General features: G+C 55.5%; 8 protein-coding genes across 8 annotated transcripts; 3 read left to right on the top strand and 5 right to left on the bottom strand.

The window, feature by feature from the left end:
- Positions 1 to 327: 327 nt before the first annotated feature.
- Positions 328 to 2,042, top strand: CH63R_10114 (BING4CT domain-containing protein; the record flags this gene model as incomplete). Its single annotated transcript, XM_018305088.1, has 2 exons — positions 328 to 1,020; positions 1,074 to 2,042. 2 exons carry the CDS (start codon positions 328 to 330, stop codon positions 2,040 to 2,042), a joined length of 1,662 nt encoding a protein of 553 aa, XP_018154512.1.
- Positions 2,043 to 2,589: 547 nt separating this feature from the next.
- On the bottom strand, positions 2,590 to 3,510 carry CH63R_10113 (Peptidyl-tRNA hydrolase PTH2; the record flags this gene model as incomplete). The annotated part of the gene is made up of 2 exons (XM_018305087.1): positions 2,590 to 2,915; positions 2,985 to 3,510. 2 exons carry the CDS (start codon positions 3,508 to 3,510, stop codon positions 2,590 to 2,592), a joined length of 852 nt encoding a protein of 283 aa, XP_018154511.1.
- Positions 3,511 to 3,957: 447 nt separating this feature from the next.
- CH63R_10112 (Nicotinamide riboside kinase 1) lies at positions 3,958 to 4,859 on the top strand (the record flags this gene model as incomplete). Its single annotated transcript, XM_018305086.1, has 3 exons — positions 3,958 to 4,097; positions 4,156 to 4,261; positions 4,326 to 4,859. 3 exons carry the CDS (start codon positions 3,958 to 3,960, stop codon positions 4,857 to 4,859), a joined length of 780 nt encoding a protein of 259 aa, XP_018154510.1.
- A 159-nt stretch (positions 4,860 to 5,018) lies between these two features.
- Positions 5,019 to 7,373, bottom strand: CH63R_10111 (Glucoamylase; the record flags this gene model as incomplete). The annotated part of the gene is made up of 6 exons (XM_018305085.1): positions 5,019 to 6,106; positions 6,173 to 6,304; positions 6,356 to 6,429; positions 6,484 to 6,631; positions 6,682 to 6,882; positions 7,076 to 7,373. The coding sequence occupies 6 exons, from the start codon at positions 7,371 to 7,373 to the stop codon at positions 5,019 to 5,021; spliced, it is 1,941 nt and encodes a 646-aa protein (XP_018154509.1).
- Positions 7,374 to 9,638: 2,265 nt separating this feature from the next.
- CH63R_10110 (SART-1 family protein) lies at positions 9,639 to 11,636 on the top strand (the record flags this gene model as incomplete). Its single annotated transcript, XM_018305084.1, has 1 exon — positions 9,639 to 11,636. One exon carries the CDS (start codon positions 9,639 to 9,641, stop codon positions 11,634 to 11,636), a length of 1,998 nt encoding a protein of 665 aa, XP_018154508.1.
- A 293-nt stretch (positions 11,637 to 11,929) lies between these two features.
- Positions 11,930 to 12,553, bottom strand: CH63R_10109 (uncharacterized protein; the record flags this gene model as incomplete). Its single annotated transcript, XM_018305083.1, has 1 exon — positions 11,930 to 12,553. The coding sequence occupies one exon, from the start codon at positions 12,551 to 12,553 to the stop codon at positions 11,930 to 11,932; it is 624 nt and encodes a 207-aa protein (XP_018154507.1).
- A 1,436-nt stretch (positions 12,554 to 13,989) lies between these two features.
- Positions 13,990 to 14,205, bottom strand: CH63R_10108 (uncharacterized protein; the record flags this gene model as incomplete). The annotated part of the gene is made up of 1 exon (XM_018305082.1): positions 13,990 to 14,205. The coding sequence occupies one exon, from the start codon at positions 14,203 to 14,205 to the stop codon at positions 13,990 to 13,992; it is 216 nt and encodes a 71-aa protein (XP_018154506.1).
- A 1,064-nt stretch (positions 14,206 to 15,269) lies between these two features.
- Positions 15,270 to 18,029, bottom strand: CH63R_10107 (Pre-rRNA processing protein; the record flags this gene model as incomplete). Its single annotated transcript, XM_018305081.1, has 3 exons — positions 15,270 to 16,087; positions 16,191 to 17,153; positions 17,270 to 18,029. 3 exons carry the CDS (start codon positions 18,027 to 18,029, stop codon positions 15,270 to 15,272), a joined length of 2,541 nt encoding a protein of 846 aa, XP_018154505.1.
- Positions 18,030 to 18,842: the final 813 nt, after the last annotated feature.

The following is an 18,842-nucleotide window of genomic DNA, read 5'->3' as shown; positions in this document are numbered from 1 at the left end:
TGAGGTTACTAAAGTTCGGCGCAAGTTGGCCCTGTATTTTGCCTTCTCGTCGGTTTTGCGATCGCGGGGTCCTGCCTATCAAAATCTTTTTTCGTGCGTGGGCGACAGCGTATCTCTTATCGCTAAGACAAGAGCACCCCCGCAAGGTCCACTAGAAATGTATTGTAGCCAATTGAGTAGTCGTTATCGATAGCACCCTTTACATACCCGATAACGACTGGGTGAAATTTCGTAGGTCGGTCAACTTTTTTTTTGCTCCGCTGGGACTTTGCGACGACGGCATTCCACGAGAAACGAGGTTGCCACAACCTGACAGCGCCGCCCACCATGGAAGTCGACACCCCCCAAACGCAAACGATATCCCGAAACAACACACACTCCAATGGCGCCGTTCAGGTGAAGAGACACACCGACCTCCTCCCGCGTGAGGAGCGGGAGAAGATCCGGAAGCTGAAAGAGGCGAACAAGTCGTACGGCCGCGGCAAGAACATCAACATCAAGTCGATCCGGGACAAGAAGCTGCGCACCAACCTCTCGAGGCTCGAGAGCAAGTACCGCGACGCCACGATCAAGGCCAGGGATGCTGAGATCCTGCTCGAGAACTCGGGCGGCTTCCTCGAACCCGAAACGGAACTCGAGAGGACCTACAAGGTCCGCCAAGATGAGATCACCGAGAGCGTCGCCGTCACGACGGCGCAGAAGCGTTTCGAGCTGAAGCTGGAGGAGCTTGGCCCGTACGTTGGCGAGTACACCCGCAACGGCAGAGAACTCCTGCTCGCGGGACGCAAGGGTCATCTGGCGACGTTCGACTGGAGGGAAGGCAGGCTGGGGTGCGAGATTCAGGTGGGCGAGACGATCAGGGACGCGAGGTGGCTGCACAACAACCAATTCTTCGCTGTTGCGCAGAAGAAGTATGTCTACATTTACGACCACAACGGTGTGGAGATCCACTGCTTGAGGAAACACATGGAGGTTACGCACATGGAGTTCCTCCCCTACCACTTCCTCTTGGGCACGGTGGTAAGTACCCCCCGATTTCACGCACTCAAAATCGGCTCTTCTAACGAACGCAGGCATCGACTGGTTTCCTTAAGTACCAGGACGTTTCGACCGGCGACATCGTCTCCGAGATGCCCACCAAACTTGGCCCTCCGACAGCCATGACCCAAAACCCGTGGAACGCCGTCTTCCACGTCGGACATCAGAACGGCACAGTAACGCTCTGGTCGCCGAACCAGACCGACCCGCTCGTCAAGTTGCTGGCCCACAGAGGACCCGTGAGGTCATTAGCCGTTGACCGGGAGGGCCGGTACATGGTCTCGACCGGTCAAGACTGCAAGATGGCGGTCTGGGATATCAGAATGTTCAAGGAGGTGAACCAGTACTTCACAAGACAACCCGCATCTTCAGTGGCTATTTCCGACTCGGGTCTGACGGCTGTCGGATGGGGCACGCAGACGAGCGTCTGGAAGGACCTCTTCCTGAAGAACGAGCCTGTCCAGCAAAAGGTGCAGAGCCCGTACATGGCGTGGGGCGGCGAGGGCAAGCGCATCGAGCGAGTGCGATGGTGCCCCTTTGAGGATGTTCTGGGCATGGGCCACGATGAAGGATTCTCGTCCATCATCGTCCCCGGTGCCGGAGAGGCCAACTTCGACGCCCTCGAGGTCAACCCCTTCGAGACGGCCAAGCAGAGACAGGAGGCCGAGGTCAAGGGCCTGCTGAATAAGCTGCAGCCGGAGATGATCGCGCTGGACCCCAACTTCATCGGCAACATCGACCTGAGGTCGGACAAGCAGCGCAAGGCCGACAGGGACCTTGACGCGAAGCCGCTGTCGATCGAGGAGGAGATTAAGAAGCGCGCGAGAGGCAAGAACGGTGCGCTCAAGAAGTACCTGCGCAAGCAGAGGAAGAAGAACATCATCGACGAGAAGCGGATGAAGGTCGACGAGATCTGGGAGAAGCAGCAGAAGGAGAGGGAGAAGAAGAACGAGGTCGAGGCCGACCTCGGTCCGGCGCTGTCTAGGTTTGCGCGCAAGGAATAATTTGAGGCAGAGGGGGGGGGAGGGAGCGGACGGGTGCACTGTAAAAGTCGACTAAAAGTTGGACGGGGAGTTGGTTGCATGTAAGAGGCGTTTAGGCATTTTCACCCTTTAGTGACCATGAATACCCAAAACTGAGGGTTCTTCTCTAAATCTTGATGTTTTCAATCGTGACGTCTCGTGTGTGAGACTGCTTACATAGGGCGTTCACCTCAACCCGCCAAGCGTATAAGAGAGCACCAGATTGTCGTGTGATTGGCCGCCTCTGAGAAGTCGATCTTTTACCCCGATGCTCCGTACATCCCTTTTGGAGGTTCGACTCAATCTCACATCAACAGCCAGTTGGACCAAACATCTTGGTTGTTAGAGTTTTTGATCATTTCGGGGACATAACCCATGTCCACATGCGAAGAAATACACACGCCAGTCCATCGCCAACTTTTATGTACCATGCGCCGTTACGCTCCTTTTCATGTGTTTTCCCAAGTTTCTATGTTCCATACCAACACTCACGTATCCACGTCGGGCACAGCTCACCCGTCGCCCCCTTTTACAAAAGCTTCAAGTGTCCCGTGATCTGATCGACGAGGCTCCTTGGCGCGGGGCCGACACCGAGCACAGTCAGGCTGCCGGCCTCGATCTGCGTGCGGCCGGCGTCGGCGATGACCTCGGAGGTGACGCCGAGGCTGCGCGCTTTGCCCATGAGCTCGAGCATCTCGTCCTGGTTCTTGATCTGCACCGCGATCTTGGCCTGGCCGAGGCGCTCCCAGCGCTTGAGGATGTTGGCGGCCGCGGACGACGGGTCCTTGGCTGCGGCACGGGAGAGAGACTTGTAGCATGCGAGGGTCGCGTGCGATGCTTGCGCCGCCATCTTGCCTGTCCGAAGTGCGTTAGCTACGGGTTTGATGTCTCGAGAGTTGGCACCTGCGCGAGGAACAAACATACCCTTTGTCATGCCCAGGTCCGTCCGGACAACGAGGACGAGCTTGCACTCCTCATTGGAGTCGGCAAGTGGCGCGGAGTCGGGGTTGGGCTTCTTGGAGGAGGCGGGCTTCGCTGAGGAAGCAGCATTGCGCTGGCGCAGGCCGTCGCGACGGTCGGCGGCCACGCCGTTGGCCCAGTTGGGGGCGTGGTCGAGGATGGTGTCGTCCTCGTCAATGTCGGACTCGTCGCTCTCCAAAGGGTCGTCTGTGTTGGCGCGAGCCTCGGCGCGCAGCTCGGGGGAGATGAGGTAGCCACGGATCGAAAAGACGCCCAGCACGAAGCCCGTCACGAGGGCGACGACGGAGGTCGACACGACAACTGCTTCGGAGGGCATTGTAGGCGAGTGTTTTCGGTTCTTGGGGAAAACTTTGGGTTGGGCTAAGTAGAAAGAGACGAGACACGAGGTTGAGATACGGCCGACCGGAAGAGTTGGGATGAACCGCAACTTTTTTGTGGGAATGGGATTCTGGAGAGGTCGGGTTTGCATGCCTCTCTGGTTAATCTGAGCAGCGTAGTAGAACAGCGCTGTGCCTGGCCGGATGACGCATGTCAGGGGCTTGCCTGGCTTGTCTCGGCCTCTGTGGATGTGGCTGAAACCCCCCTGGACCGCTGCTTCCGGGGACCCTGTAGCGAACGATGTCTCCACCAGTCGACCTCATGGCCAGGGAGGGGTAGGTGACGGGTGGGGGTTTGTTGACTTGGGGGAGATCTGAGCCAAGGCACAGCATGTGAGAATCCGAGATGAAGACTTGGCTGTGCTTATCTCCCGTTTGTTCAAATCTTGGCCTGGTGGCACTTCATCGGACGAGTCCAGTAAGTAGCATTCCCTTGCAATTGGCGCTAGCGTTGTGACCGTTCCCATTCTCTGCAACACACTGAGACTTACTCATTTGTAGAAACCACCATCAGAGATTCATCGTGAACATCCTTCGAGATGACAGGGAGCAACGCCGTGATTGTCGGACTCAGCGGCTGCTCTTCCAGCGGGAAGACGACGCTGGCCCGTTTGCTTAGGGACATCTTTCCGAGCACCTTCATCTTGCATGAAGACGACTTCTACAAAGCAGAGTCCGAGTGAGTGAACCCAAAGCCCAATCAAGTGCATGTGATGGTTACTCATCGCCTCGGCCAGATTGCCGACGAAAAATGGCCTCCTGGATTGGGACTGCCCGGAAGCAATCTCCATCCCGGACATGGAGAAAGCCCTCACTCATATCCGTGAGAACGGAACGTTCCCGGTAAGCCACCATACGGATGTGTGTTTGATCTTCACCATCCCGTTACTTACATGAAGCCTGCCAGCCCTTTGTAGATTCCAAAGAGGATCAAAACTCCGTCGGCAAATGCCCCGTCACAGACGCCAAGATTGCGGCCGTCAAGGCAAAGGTTGAGGCCTGGCTCCAGCCTGGCAACCCAGGACACGCCATCTTCACCGAGGGCAAGCTCAAGGTGTGCCTCTTCGATGGCTTCCTGCTCTACTGCAAGGAGATGGAGACCACGATGAAGCTCATCGATATCAAATTGTTCCTCCTGGTGAGCCGTGCCAAGGCAACGCAGCGCCGTGAGGCGCGCGACGGCTATGTCACTCTGGAGGGCTTCTGGCAGGACCCTCCTGGATATGTGGACAAGATCGTCTGGCCCAACTACGTGGAATCGCACGCGTGGCTTTTCAAGGATGGGAACGTGGAAGGCGACCTGAGCGAAGAAGTCCTGCGTGAGAAAAACATCAAGGCGCAAGTTGGGAAGGGGCTAGACATCGATATGGAGACCACTTTGGATTGGACTGTTGACACCATCATCGCAGAGTTGGAAAGACGGACTTCTAAGCATTCTTAGAGAGCAGTGGCTGGCACCAACTAAAGTATTTAAAAGCTATGTGCAAGAAGTGTTGAACACGTACTACGGCCCTTTCCGCCAAGTCCATCGTACCCGGGAACCCCATACAAGGTCAAGGGGCTTCGGAGGCTCGCTGGGATCAGCAATCTGAGAAAATCTTCACCCCTGCCACGAGTCAGACTTGGTGGCAGAGTTCGCGCAAGACGACGGTACGGTATAGCTGCGGTTGGGATCTCTCTCCCAAGTAGCTGTGCCGCTGCTGGCGACGTTGATATACTTGTACTGTATAGCCTGGCCGGCCGGCAGCTCGATGGTTACAGACCAGACGGGATTGGCCGAGGTGTAGCCCGAAGCGCTCAAAGAGACGGCGTTGCTCGGATTCCAGTTTCCGAGTGAGGGGATGTTACCAACAAGCTTAACAGTCTGTCCGAACTGGGTCACGACACGTGCGTTGAAAGTGACGAGCACGGAACTCGCAATGGGGCAGCCGGTCGCAGTTGGGGTAGCCGTGTTGCGTGTGCTGGTGGGCACGCCGGTCTGGGGCGTCTGGTTGGCAGGGAACGATGTCGCCGTGGCGCTGGAGTAGGAGCCGGCGATGGAGGTGGCCTGACAGGTGCCCGGAACGGAGGTTGCGGAGCCGACCCAGCCCTTAGGAATGACGTTGGCACGGCGCTGGGCAGCGGTGAGGAACGCGGCATAGGACCAGGTGAGGTCGTCGGCCGAAAGGGGCTGACCGTTACTGCGCGAGAACTGCTCGGCAAGCGAGCCGTTGGTCTGGGCGTACGTCGCGACGACGTTCATGAAGCCGTCGGCGTAGGCGCTCACAGCGTTGATGAGAGAGGTATATGTTGCAGAGCCGGAGGCATAGGTCCCGGGAGCAACGGAGCCAAGACGGTCTCTGAAGAAGGCAAGGGACGTCTGTGTGACGGTGATGGAACCCTGCTGCTTCCAGACGTAGAGGGCGTCGTAAAGCTGCTCGGCCGCGGCGAGCGTGTTGAGATACCAGGGGTTGCCGCCGTAGTAGCTGTCCTCGGGGTATCTTCCCACGGCGATAGCGGCAGATTGCGCGATGCCGTTGTTGATGACATAGATGGTACGGAACGAGTCCACAACAACCTTGTGGCTAGCCAAAGCCTTGTCACTGCAAGGCTGGAAGGTTGCTGCGTCACAGGCCGCGGCAGGGTCGAAGTTGTGGATGGAAGCGAGGATCACGTTGGCGTCGCGGCCGGATCGTCCGTTTCCGTTGACTTCACGACAAGTTAGTACTCTAGCGTTTCGCATAACGGGTTCAGCTTGGGCGCCGGTTGACTTACTGTTGGCAACCATGAAATTGCCGGCTGGGTTCCAGAATCTTCCCAAGAAGCAGAGAATCTGAGGCGCAACAACATCGCAGGAGTTGCAAGACAGGCCAAGCGAGCGAGCCAGGGCACTTCCCTCAACAAGTGCTGCGGTATTATGTTAGACTTTGACAAGTACAGAAGGTCAGGGGTGAGTACCGCGGTGCTGGCTAGCAACTGTGAAGAAGGAGCTTCCTTGAACTTCCTCCCAAAGATCGAAACCAGTTTGGTTCCTGATGAAAATCAGTCTGGGCCAAGCATTCGAGGTCTTTCCCGGGGTAGCATACCAGTATTGAGCAACATAGCTTAGATCGTTGCGGATGACAGGCCACAGGATCGACGAGGCCGTGGAAGAGTAGCCGTTAGCCACCAGCCACTTGGCATAACCGATGATGGCAATCGCCCGAAGTGCAGGGCCGTCTCTCTGGGGTCTCCCTACAGCGACTTTTAGCATGACTCGGACCCAGAGGACAAATGTGTCATACCCCAATCACCAGTGTAAGGCCTCAAGTCTACCTCGTACTTGGCCTCGCCGAGGCCCCGGCCATCGCCAAGGCCTCCCGAGGGGTTCGAAACTCCTTGGAGGCGGGCCTGGGAGGCAATGTAGTTCTGGATGTTGGACTGGAGGTTGGCGTCATATCTGTTTGTGAAGATGTCTACAATAGCCTTGAAGACTAGACCAGCGTCTGGGTATTGATTAGTTCCTGCGTATTGAAAACCTGAACAAGGATCAAGGTGGAAATACCTCTAGTCCAAGTATAGAAATCTGCCAGAGAGATGTCAGTGACGGTCCCCAATTTATGGATTTGTGCTCCAGCCACATGTTATACAGCGGTAATAATCGTTGTATCGATTTGTTACGTCCAAGGGTCGACTTACACGGAGGGTCAACTCTGTCCGGAGATGCAATAACAATGCCTGAGCTCACGCCCTGAGCATGGCAACCGTTTGGTCCAATGTTGCAGAGCAACTCCCTGAGAGCAATAGGAGTCTCGGTAGCAATGAAAGAGTCAACATCTCTTTTGACAATCTGAGCCCCCGGGTAGCCCAAGATGGCCTGGGTGGCAAACGAGCCGAGCAGGAGGGCGGAGGTGAGCAGCTTCATGATGGGCTGTGTGAGGCGCTCGGTGGTGTTGGATGCTAGTGTTCCTGACATGACATGCTGGAGGTAAACCATGGTGACTTATATATTCCCCAAGACGCCCGGGAACGGGCACCTGTCCAGGGTAGCTCGACGCGATGTGCCTCGAAGGCCCGAATGCTAGAGTATCACCGAGCTGTCAAGTCGGCCTGCATTAGTCTCCTGACGTTCAGGGTGCTTTTCGTCACGCTCGTGAACCTGGGGCTATGTCGGCTCAACCGTAGTAAAGCCCTGTTCACGTCCTCCAAACTGGTTCGGCGATTCCCCTACCCTGTTATGATGTTCTTTCCAGCCCCCCCTCCGCTAATCTCCCCGTTTCTGTTGAGGTTCACACCGCGATGGATTGCGAGTACCGGCGGTTACCACACAGAGAACTTCCTATAGTGCCGCAAAGGAAATGTGACGCCGATCACGGTTCAGGTAGTGCCGTGCAGGCCGCACCAGGTCGAGGCAAGTCGTCACTCGGTCAAATCAGCTCAGACTCCAGCAAGGGGCTAAGGACAGCGACAGGGGTAGGATAATGTTGTCGGCAAGCAGATCAGACAACCTGGTCGTTCGGTCCTATCCGCCAAAGACTGCAGTTTTTATTGGTGGTTTTGATGTGAGGGACACATCAAGGTTGGGGTTGCCTAGGCCGAGGAGGAACAGGAGGGTTAAGCGTTCCCCGCACCTTCCCGTCCCGCGGCTTAAGCTGATCGAATGACCGAGACAGAAACATGGCTGGCGGCCAAAACTGTCTTTGTCAGACGAATGGATTTGGAGAAGGGAGAGCGAGTGGTACGGCTCCGTATTGCCATTACCTGGAGCTTTGGTTCACTTGGACGCCCCTTGTTGTTCCTTCTCGAATTGCCGTCGGCTCACTTGGAAGCTAAACAGACAGTATCAACCGTTCCGCGGGCGCTTGCTGGTAGTATGATGCCATCAACTCGGCATTACGAAGCGGAATACACTACTCTCCGTGGCCGAGCGTTCTTGCTCATTTGCTACCGTGCAGTAGTGTCGACCAAAAGTGTAATGCGTGATGGATGGTATTGCGGAGTCTCCTGTTGATATCGGGCCGGACGACGCCAAATGCTACCCCAGATCACACGAATGCACCCCGCACCAGACATCTCCCACATGTAGGCACCGTTGACAGGATCGGCCAGGATACCCAGAACGGGGACTCTGCGCCGCAACCGACAAACCTTGATGCCGTTTGGAAGCGAACTGAGCAGAGAGGGGTGGGCACCACGATGCAGGATCAATATGCATCATAGCATGGCAGGCATGAGATGACAGCGCCAGGCACGGAATGCGCCGAGAGAGAGACCGTGGAGAGAATGTGGCTCGTCCCAACATCCATCCCAGATTTTCAAATACCAAGTCAGGTAAGAGCCAGTCCCCACCAGACGGAACCATTAATCTGTGAAAAGACTGCGTTACGAACGGCGGCGCATATGCGACCAACTGACGAACATTTGTTCAGGTCGACAGGGTATACATTTCACGACGTACTTGCCAAACCCAGCAAGCGCAAAGTGTTGCTTTTGCAACAGTTTTGCTATTCAAGACCCAGAATGACGAATGCCTTGTGAAGAAAGCTACGAAACGTTCCCGACGCGCTCGACGCAAACATATCATAGTAAAAGTGATTCCCCGAGTAAAAGTATGTGGGCAAGTCATGGTTTTCCCTAACCTCAAAGATCGACGATCTCGGAAAAAGGGTACGGAATATGACGTCCCCAGTGCGATATTCCACCACGCTCAAGCTTTTTACGGCGAACATGGCTTCCTAAAGACCGGTCTCTCTTGGATCTGTCGATCGGAAGATTGACATCATGATATTTGATGGCTCCTTGGATGATCGAGCTGCCTCAGCGCTCGACTCTGAACTCCCGTGGGAGCAGAGGAATGCTGGGCACAGACCCGTGTTTGTTGAAGAGAGAAGGAAAGGCGAGAAAGAGAATTTTCGCAAGGCTGCGATATGTAGTAAATCGGAGACCCACTATCGCTTAGCTAAGCTTTTCGGGTCATCAGTGGAGACCGACCCTAGCACAGTGCTGGTGAGCCTCATGACTTTTCTGGTTGGCCACGAAAGGTCGATGCCCGTCAAGGTCGACGCCCGTCTGCTATCGCCGTTGAATCCAGCAGCCACATACTATCTCCAGTCTGGTTGCGCAACAACCACCTTTCCATTCGCAATCCACGCGTCGTCGTCATCATCATTGCCGCCTTCGTCTTCGAAACCCTATCTTCCCGATACGTCTGACTGCAAGCCCTGCATTTCGATTTTCAGTAAGCACACAAACAGCCGCCAAGATGGATGCTGCGACCATCGAGGAGACGAATCGCATTCGCGTTTCGCTGGGCATGAAACCGTTGCCAGTGCCTGGTGCCGCCCCAACTCAGTCGCAACGTGACAACTCTGCCTCAGATGACGAGGATGCGCCGAGTACCCTCGAGAGCCGTTCGGCGCAAGCCTACGAAAACTATCAAAAAGTCCGTGATGCCGAAGCTGCCAAGCGCAAACGAGAAGAGCGGGCCGCCGCTGCGAAAAGGGAAAGGGAGGCTGCGCAGCGTCATGCCATTCTCGAGGGAAAGAGCCTTGGCGAAGCAGAGGATGCCGACGTGGATGCGAAGGCCTGGTTGAAGGCCCAGAAAAAGCGGCAGAAGGCCATCGACAAGGCGAGGAAGCTGGAAGAAGAGCAGGCTGCCGCTGAAGCTGCTGCGCTGGCGGCTGTCGAGTACACCTCGAAGGATTTGGCCGGTGTGAAGGTTGCGCACGAACTCGACAACTTTCTCGACGGCGATGAGCAGATCTTGACCCTTAAGGACGCCACCATCGATCAAAATGAAGAGGAGGGCGATGAGCTCGAAAACATGGACCTAAGGGCGAAGGAGAAGCTGCAAGAAAACCTGGACCTCAAGAAGAAGAAACCAGCGTACGACGTGTTCGCTGCTGCAGACGAAGGGGCAGAGCGCGGCATCCTGGCTCAGTACGATGACGAGATCTACGGGAAAAAGGGCAAGAAGTTCACCCTCGACGGTTCAGGTGCGATTGCAGAACTGGGCGACATTTTGGGGGCGCCGGAGAAATCGAAGAAACTGCAAAACATCGATCTCGATGCTATTCGTAAGTACTACCCTGCCGACCTCGACGGAGGCAGAATGTCACTGACTTGCCCACCAGAGGATGCCCCTACTTCAGATTACCTTGACATCTCCGAGATCAAGGTGAAGAAGCCCAAGAAGAAGAAATCCAAGTCAACTCGGCAGAAGCCTATTGATGAGGATGATATTTTCCCCACCGACACAGCACCAACTGGCGACGACATGATGGACCTTGACTCCGGTGCGGCTGTGCTACAAAAGAAGCGCAAGGTTGAGGATGACACGTTTGTCGATGACGAGGACTTACAGGCGTCTCTGGCCATCCAGCGTAAGAACGCTCTGAAGAAGAGAAAGAGGGCCCGCCCCGAGGACATCGCTCGGCAACTAAGAGAGCAAGTTGACGAGCCAGGCGAAGCTCAAACGGGCGGCGTAGTGATTGACGAGATCTCCGAGTTCGTGTCCAACCTAAAGAAGCCAGAGGAGGAGGAGGAACGCAAACCAAAGAGGCCAAAGTCTATGTCAGTGGAGCCCGTCACGGCGATGGATGCCGAGTCTGGCGACGAAGATCACCCCATGGGTGAAGCCGACATCCATGAGGCTTTGGAAGACAGGACGAGGGAAGACTCCGCCGATATCGCGGCGACGGGAGTCGACGAGGAGAAGACGATGAACACAGGCATGGGGTCGACCTTGGCGCTGTTGAGAGAGCGCGGCATTCTCAAGGATGCTCGCGGAGCGGAGCTGAACATGAGCCAGCGCCAGAAGGCCGAGTTTTTGGCAGAAAAGAGACGCATCGAGCGGGAGCAAGAGGAGCGGACCAAATCCCAGCGCGAGCGCGACAGGAACAGCGGTCGACTGGACGCCATGTCCACCAGGGACAGGGAGGAACGCGCTCGGCAGGCCAACGCCCACCGCGAACTGCAGCAGTCCCGCGTCGTCGACGAACTCTTCAAGAAGCACTACAAGCCCAAGGTAGAACTCAAGTACGTGGACGACCACGGCCGGTCCCTCGACCAGAAGGAGGCCTTCAAGCACATGAGTCACCAGTTCCACGGCAAGGGCAGCGGAAAGGGCAAGACCGACAAGCTTCTGAAGAAGATCGAGGAGGAGAAGCGACGCGAGGCCAAGCCGACCTTTGACGCCAGCGAAAACGCAAACATGAGCTCATCATCGGCGAAGCGGCAGGCCGGTGTTCGATTACAATAAAAGGCTATCGGGATGAAGGTCGGGGACCAGGAAAAAGGTGCAGACCCTTTAATATGTACAATCCAAATTGATGAAGTTTCTTCCATGCTGACACAATGCGCAACTCTTCAGACATCCGGTTGGTTTTTCCTACTTTTCCTCGTCATCCATTCCCACGTAAAGGCTGAATGAAGTACAAGTCGTACTCCAAACTCCCTTGCATGGCCCCCTTGCCCCTCCATAGTTGCGGTTGAAGTCATCACTCACTGTTCCGCATATCATTGGATCAGAGCCGAGTGGCTCCCATCTTGTCGTTACGGATGGCCCAGCAGACTCTCCCAGCTCCACCGAGGCTGTCGCTGCGGTTCGTCGTTCCGTTGCGCAGTAGGTGCTTCACTTTCACCGCTCAGGCTCTCGTATTCCCTCTGCGCTTCCTCGATCAACCTGAATATGTCGTCCATGTCAAACGCCGACGGTGTCCGTTTCGGCGATGCGCCGAGCTCGGGATTCGGGTCGCTGCTCTGGATCGCGTCCTTGATCTCCAGCATGAGGTCCTCCATCAGCGGCGAGACGCAGGGTGAAAAGTCTGACGAGTACTCGGACGAGAACTCGGACGAGGCGAAGGAGAGCGGGCTGTCGGGCTTGTTGCTGCTACCATGGCTCGGCTGACGCTTCAGGGGCGTGACGCTGCGGCTTGTCGGCGGCGGCGGCGTCGGTGTCGGCGTCGTGTCGTTACTGTGCGTCCGACACCGCTGTTGCAGCCGCGCGCGTCTCTGGTCCCGCCGCGTTCTGATGATGTCCCGTACGAGGTTCACATGGAGTTCGTGGTCCATATTCGCTGGCGACGGCCCGCGGGCCCCTTGTGTGAATATGCCTGAGTGTGCGTTGGACATCGTTCCCGACCTTGCGGTGCTGGTGGCGGTGCCGGTGCTGTTCATCGTGTGTAATGTATTGTTCCGGTCTTGATGCAAGGTAGATAAGCTCGACGATGAGCCCTGTTCGTGAAGACTAAGCCAGGCGTGTGTCTACAGGCTGAGAAAGAGATGTCCACGCTAGATGAGATGGGCGAGTAAGTTCGGATCCCGAGGATGGAAAGATACAGCCGTGAATATGTACCTGTAGAGCTGCTCACCAGCATCACACCTTTGCTCTGGGCCCTCTCGTGCTCCTTCCCGCTCTACCGGCTCAGTGTCGAAAACGGGAAATGGCTTCCTTCTAGCCGTGTTTGGTCCTCTCCCCCACCTACTCGTCGAGGCCTGGAGGCTTTTCGGCTCTTGGGAGACACTTTGCCTCCTCGCTCAGCTATCCGACCCGCGCGGCGCTGCTGAGGTGCCCGTGGCAAGCGCTGCTAATCCTGGAAACGGTGCTGATCGGGGACAAAGGACCCTTTTTTGCCATGTGGCGTCGGCCTGGGTTTAGGCGGAACTATGAGATAGCGCGGGATGGTTGAGAGTAGGAGGATATTACACGTGCGATCTTCTCTTCTGGTTCGGTCGAGTCTTGTCGCTCTCCGTCTCTCTCACCAAAAAAAGAATAGTGAGCGAGAAGGAAAGAAGAAGCGTGAGGAGAGACGGGTGAAAAAGAAATGTCGCTGTTGAGGATCTGTCGATGCCTCACACACACGCGCGCACGCACACGCTCTCCCTTCCACCTTTCGGTCTACGAAACGCCCGTGTTTTTGTTTCCTTTCGCATGAGAGAAGAAGACGCCTGTTCCTGTATCATGATGTGCCTTGCGTTGCTCTATGTTCTAGGTCTGAGTCTCCCTTGAATGCCAATAAATACTCTCCCGGGCGACCTTTAATATCCAGGAAACCCCGTAGCTCCGCTGGCCGGTTCGCATTCCAATGCACCCCCTCCCGCCCCCTTTATCCCCTCATTCCCCTTCATCACAACCCCAAGATCGATCCTCCTTGTTTGGGAAGACGGTTTTACGACACCAACGTAACACGTACTGGCTTCTTGCTGGGCTGAGCCGTAGCAAGGGGCGAATTTGCAGCAGGTATTCATCCCCCTCAACGTCATCATCGCGAGGTGTTGTTTGATGTTGGCAGGTCCCAATGTCCGCAACGCCACGCGTTCCATTGGCATTCCCGCCCGATTTCGTACAATTGCGTCTTCTGTCTCCAGACGGCGGACCTTTCCGTGGGTTCCTCTCAGGGTGCTTCCCAAAACGTCTCAGTAACCCAAGACAAGCCGAACGAAACAAGAAAAAAAAAAGAAAATAGGTTGGAGACAGTGTTCAGACCAGCACGGCGCCATTATAACCGAACGAACTCGATTCGGAAGAGAGGTAAAAGGAAGAAAGTTACAATGAGAAACAGCCAGAGACCACAAAAAAAAAGACAAAAAAAGGAGAGACAGAGAGAGAGACATCAGGCGCCAGCCTCGGGGGGGATCTCCTTGCCCTTGATCACGGCGTCCGCAAACTCCCTGTCCGCCGCCGAGATGGCGGCGGACCGCCGCGACGTGAACCACCAAGTAAGCGTCAGCACGGTGAGCCAAACTCCGACCCAGGTGAGGACCACGCGAGGGGATCGGCGGCGGCGCGGGGCGTATGGCGAGTAGCTCTCTTTGAGGTTTGGCATCATTATTTTGGATCTTCTCCGTTTCCTCCTGTTACTTTTCTTCGCGTAGGTGAACGGCGAAAATGCTCGCGCGCTCGTGCTGGTTGGTAAGATGGCGATAGAGCGTACGTGCTCCGGTTTGCTAGTCTAGCTGCCGGTGGTCAGATGGGCACGGGCAGGCGGCGAGGCGTAGGTGAGAGTTTGGCGTCGATTGGTGGTGGCCGTCGGTGAACCTGGACCGGCGCGGCTGATCAAGGGACAGGTCGTCGCTTGGCCCTCTTCGTGACTATGGCGTGGCAAATTGATGAGATGGGCAGATCGTGATTGACGCTGAAGTTGACGCGCAACGGAGAGATGAGCGAATGACCTCTGAAGAGCGACAACTTGCGAGCACAAGCAGGTTCTCAACCACAGTGAGCACTCGGCGCTTAATGACGTCTTGACACTGTCCTTGCGCACTGTGGTCGCTATGAGTGAGATGTGCGGCATCTCCGACTGAGTGTAGTAGGTATGGGGTGGTTGACTAATACTCATTTTCACATGAAGTTGAGGCTGAATAGAGGTAATTCTTGAGTAGTAATAGCGAGTCCTCGAGCAGAGCGACTGAATGACATCTATTCAAACTCGTGATCTTACTGAGAGATAGAAACCAGGTTGTTTTGATTCGTACTTCTGCCAAACGTAAGGGGCTTGGAATCTCATTCACCAACACCGAACATGATGGAATGGGATGATGGCCAAAGCTGCTCCCCTCGGCGTTCTTCGAGAGCCGTCAGTTGACTACTAACATTTTCCCCAAGACGATCTGCGCTTGTCTGTGAGAGTGAGAAAATGCCTTGACTACAGGCTCCTTCTGGGTCGGTGAAAGCAATGGAGTACTATGCTCTTGTCATATATGGATAGCCATCGACAGGGGTACTGGACAAGTAGTGTCTATTCAAATACTCACAGAGCCACGAGGCTATTCTATGATTTGTACTTGGATTACCAGTTCGGAACTATGTGATTTCACGTCGCTTTGCGCGCAAGGCGCTTACAACAGCCGCCCAACCCAATAATGACCCAATAACGCCGAGCCCGATAATCAACTACAAGCGAATACTGGCCCCAATTCCCTGGCCCTCATACCAGACCGTTTCCTTCCAGTTGCCAATCCTGACTGTTACATTCGCGATTGCGTCAAGTTTCAGGGCCCCCCCAAGCGCCCTTTTCACAGCGTCATAGCCCACAGACCCCATGGACCAGTCCACGGGCAGCTTAGGCGTGGTAGACGTTCCCGGAGGCGCCGCAAAAGGTAGGCCGTAGACAATGCGCCCAACTGACTCTGTGTGGTTGTATAACGCTGTGGCGTTAATCCAATCGACATAGATGGTGTTATATCGCAGGGGGGACACCAGCGTGAACGTCGCTGTGGAAGACAACAAATGGAAAGTCGCGTCTCTGATGAAGTGCCCCTTTTTTTCTCCTTCTCCGGGAAGCTCCAGTTTGGGAGCGGCAATGCTGATGTTGAGCTTGGAAAGGCCCTCGCCGATCAATGGGGCAGCCGGAATGGTTCCACGATGAGTCTTCACATCTATGGTGATGTTGCGACCCGACAAATACTCTGATATCATGTCGCTGGCAGCCTTCCGACTGGCCTCGCCCTCTACCGCGGGATCCCATGTCGCCTTGACAATCAAGTTGGTGTTCTCGCCTTTGACAACCTTCATGTTTTCTGCGGTCGCACTCCCGAGTACGAAGCCATCCCTAACAATGTGGATATTGACGTACGGAACGACAGCCGTGTACGGCGTGGGGTTCGTGATGTTGACTGACGCCTCGATCGTCATCGACGAGGAGGAGGTGCTGATGATCTTGACATCTCCGACTTGCGGATGTATGTTGCCCATGGTTTCGCCAGGCAGAGCTGCACCAGTGTAAGTCATTGTGACCCAACAGTCCCCCTTCGTGAGCAGGGACAAAAGAAATCAACCCACGATGATACGGACAGTGTCGGACTTAGTACGGACGTTTTACTGGGATTTTGCCCTCTGCAGGGACATCCTTCAGAACCAAGTTCCCAAGAGCCGTGTTGACGCGGATGTCAACACTGGCCTTGACGTCCAACAAGACCTCCTTGCCGCCGAAGATGAGTTTCTGCATCACGTCCGTCAACACATCGCCGTCGGTGATGTTGAGCGGGGCATCGACGACTCGAGACATAATCTTCAAGAGCGGATCGTGCTTCTCGGTGCCGTCCACCTTGGTCGAGTTCGCGGGTTGCCACTTGTCCAAGTTGAGCTCGCCAAGCTTCTTGTGCTGATACATGACGTCTGCAGTGGCCCGCAAGTCCGTGACATTGATATCAAAGTTCATCTCCTTCGGCAGGCTGGCGAGTACCTCAACCGTACCGGAGACCTTGGGAGCTCCATCCGGGTCATCCGGGTCCGCCATGGGGTCGGGAAGTTGAAAGTTCACGTCAGTGAGCGAGAAGCTCTTGATAAGATTGTCAAACCCCTGCCCCGGGAAGGGCACAGGCACGGTGATCTCAGACAAGATATCGCCAACCCAGTCAGGTGTGTCCGAGTCGGGCATTTTCCGGCCCCGGACGTAAACGGTAGCAGCCTCGCCGTGCATGTACTGTTCCAGGAATTTGTCCAGGGGTGACGACTTAGAGTTGGGACAGATTCGAGTCAAAGATTTGGGCAGCTCTCGGATGATGCCAGAGACGTTGACAGTGACATCGCTCCGCGGCTTGATAGCGAGAGGCTTGGTGGTGGCGTCCGCGAGAAGGATGTATGGGTCGAAAGAATTACAGTTGGGGACAAGAACCTCAAACCCAAGTTCGGGTACGTCGAGACTGACTGGGAACTCGTTATATGCCGTGATGGTTACGTCGGCGCCAACTGCTGTTCGCTGCCCTTCCCGGTCTGGAACATCTCGGAAGTTGAGACGCGAGATGTTGTACTGCGGCAGCGTTGGGATTTGGTTCGCTACGTGATGCATTAGTTCTGAGCTTTGAATAATGCGTAAACAGTGCGTAATGTTATTCAAAGCAGTGCTTTCTCTCCGAAGTACAGGGAGGCGAAGGAGCGGTAGAGTGATTGACCTTCAAAAACCAAAACCTCGCTGACTGGGTGGGTGCCCAGCGGGAAGATTCCTGACCGGAGTGGGATCTCGGCCTTTCCAAGTACTTTTAGCTGGTCGAGCTTCCCGTCCAGCCATTCGTTGGCAATCTTTCGATATGCTTCAGCGTCGCCGGGCGACAGTTCAGCGATGAAGTCAATCGCAGTGGTCTGGCCATCGACGATACTGACGGTGAGTGGCGGCACCACAGCGGTGCCAAGCAGTGCGCCGTCGAACTCCGGCAAATAGACGCCGACCTTGGTCTTTTCCGTTCCCAACTGCCTCACAATCCATGTTGTAATTTTTCCGATCCTCCGAGATGTTGTGTCTTGCACTCGAGAGCCGTCGAGTCTGAAGTTCGCTTGTACACGGGCTCGCACCCCGTCGGTTGTAATGGATTCCAGGGCCAAGTTTGTCGGCTCGACGACCGCGGCCTGCTTGGCGTACTCCTGGACAGCCGAGGGCACAAAGAAGCAGCCAGCCATGATGCCGATGACCAACAGTATCAGCACCGATATTGAGATGAGAGATGCCCATCGAATAGAAGAGCCCTTAGCCTTTGGGGGATTCGAGGCGAGGGAGGGCGCACGAGAGGTCTCGGGGTCGTCTTGCTCGCCATCGTATCGGGGAGTCGCAGACGAGCTGGACAGCAGAGGTGCTGACTCGGACAGCGAAGAGTCATCTCCCGCTCTTCCCTTTCCCTTGGGCGCCAGCAGTGGCGATCTCTCCTCGTCTTCGGCCATGGTGGAATAGACGGGTATCGTGATCGTAACTCGCGAGAGGTGGGTAGTCGGATTAGAATCGAGAGAAGACAGTCATCGCCGGTCGAGAACGAAGACGATTATGAAACAGAGAAAAGCGTACAGATGGAAAGAATGCAGGGAGGAGGTGTACAAGTATCTGACGGTGTCCGGAGAACCAAAACGGCCGGGATTCGTAATGGTGATGATGTCAAGAAACTTGGTTCATCCTAGGACGGGCTGTGCAGTTGAAGATGCTGGGGTGGAGGTCAGCTGAAACCAATGAGACGAGATCTGGTCAGCAGGGCCAACTTGCACGGAGTGGATGGCTGGGGATGATCTTCCCTCGTTTGCTTCGTTCCTGGCTGGGCCGCTGAGGGGGGCAGTGGATGGTGGGGGCACGGTCCATTCCCAGACACATGCAACCTACCACGTTCCGGTTACGGCGGTTGCACCGGACCAGTCTGGGCTCCTGCAAACGATCAGTCCCCTGTAGCATCCTTCGACCTTGCATTACATGCCCTGCAACACGCTGAAGCACTGAAGCACTGAAGCTACAGGGCCCCTACTGGTCCAGCTCTGAAATTTTCGGTGTAAAGCGGTGAGGAGACCCGTTGAGTTTGCAGCTGCCCGGAGCGAGAGAGTTTGTCGAGGACCCAGTCGCTATCGTCTCTCATGTGAAGCTATCCATCCATCTGTGACTCAACCAGCTTTATCTTTAAAAGCACACGTCAATTTGAACACCAACGCAACCCAAGAATAATTCACATTTGTTCATATTGCTTCTCAGTAACATTCCAAAGCTCTCAAGCACTC

This window comes from Colletotrichum higginsianum (genome assembly GCF_001672515.1).
Source record: "Colletotrichum higginsianum IMI 349063 chromosome 7 map unlocalized unitig_7, whole genome shotgun sequence".
NCBI classification, from domain to species: domain Eukaryota; kingdom Fungi; phylum Ascomycota; class Sordariomycetes; order Glomerellales; family Glomerellaceae; genus Colletotrichum; species Colletotrichum higginsianum.
Note: the sequence above shows the minus strand (reverse complement) of the source record. Positions and strands in the feature narration are given on the sequence as shown.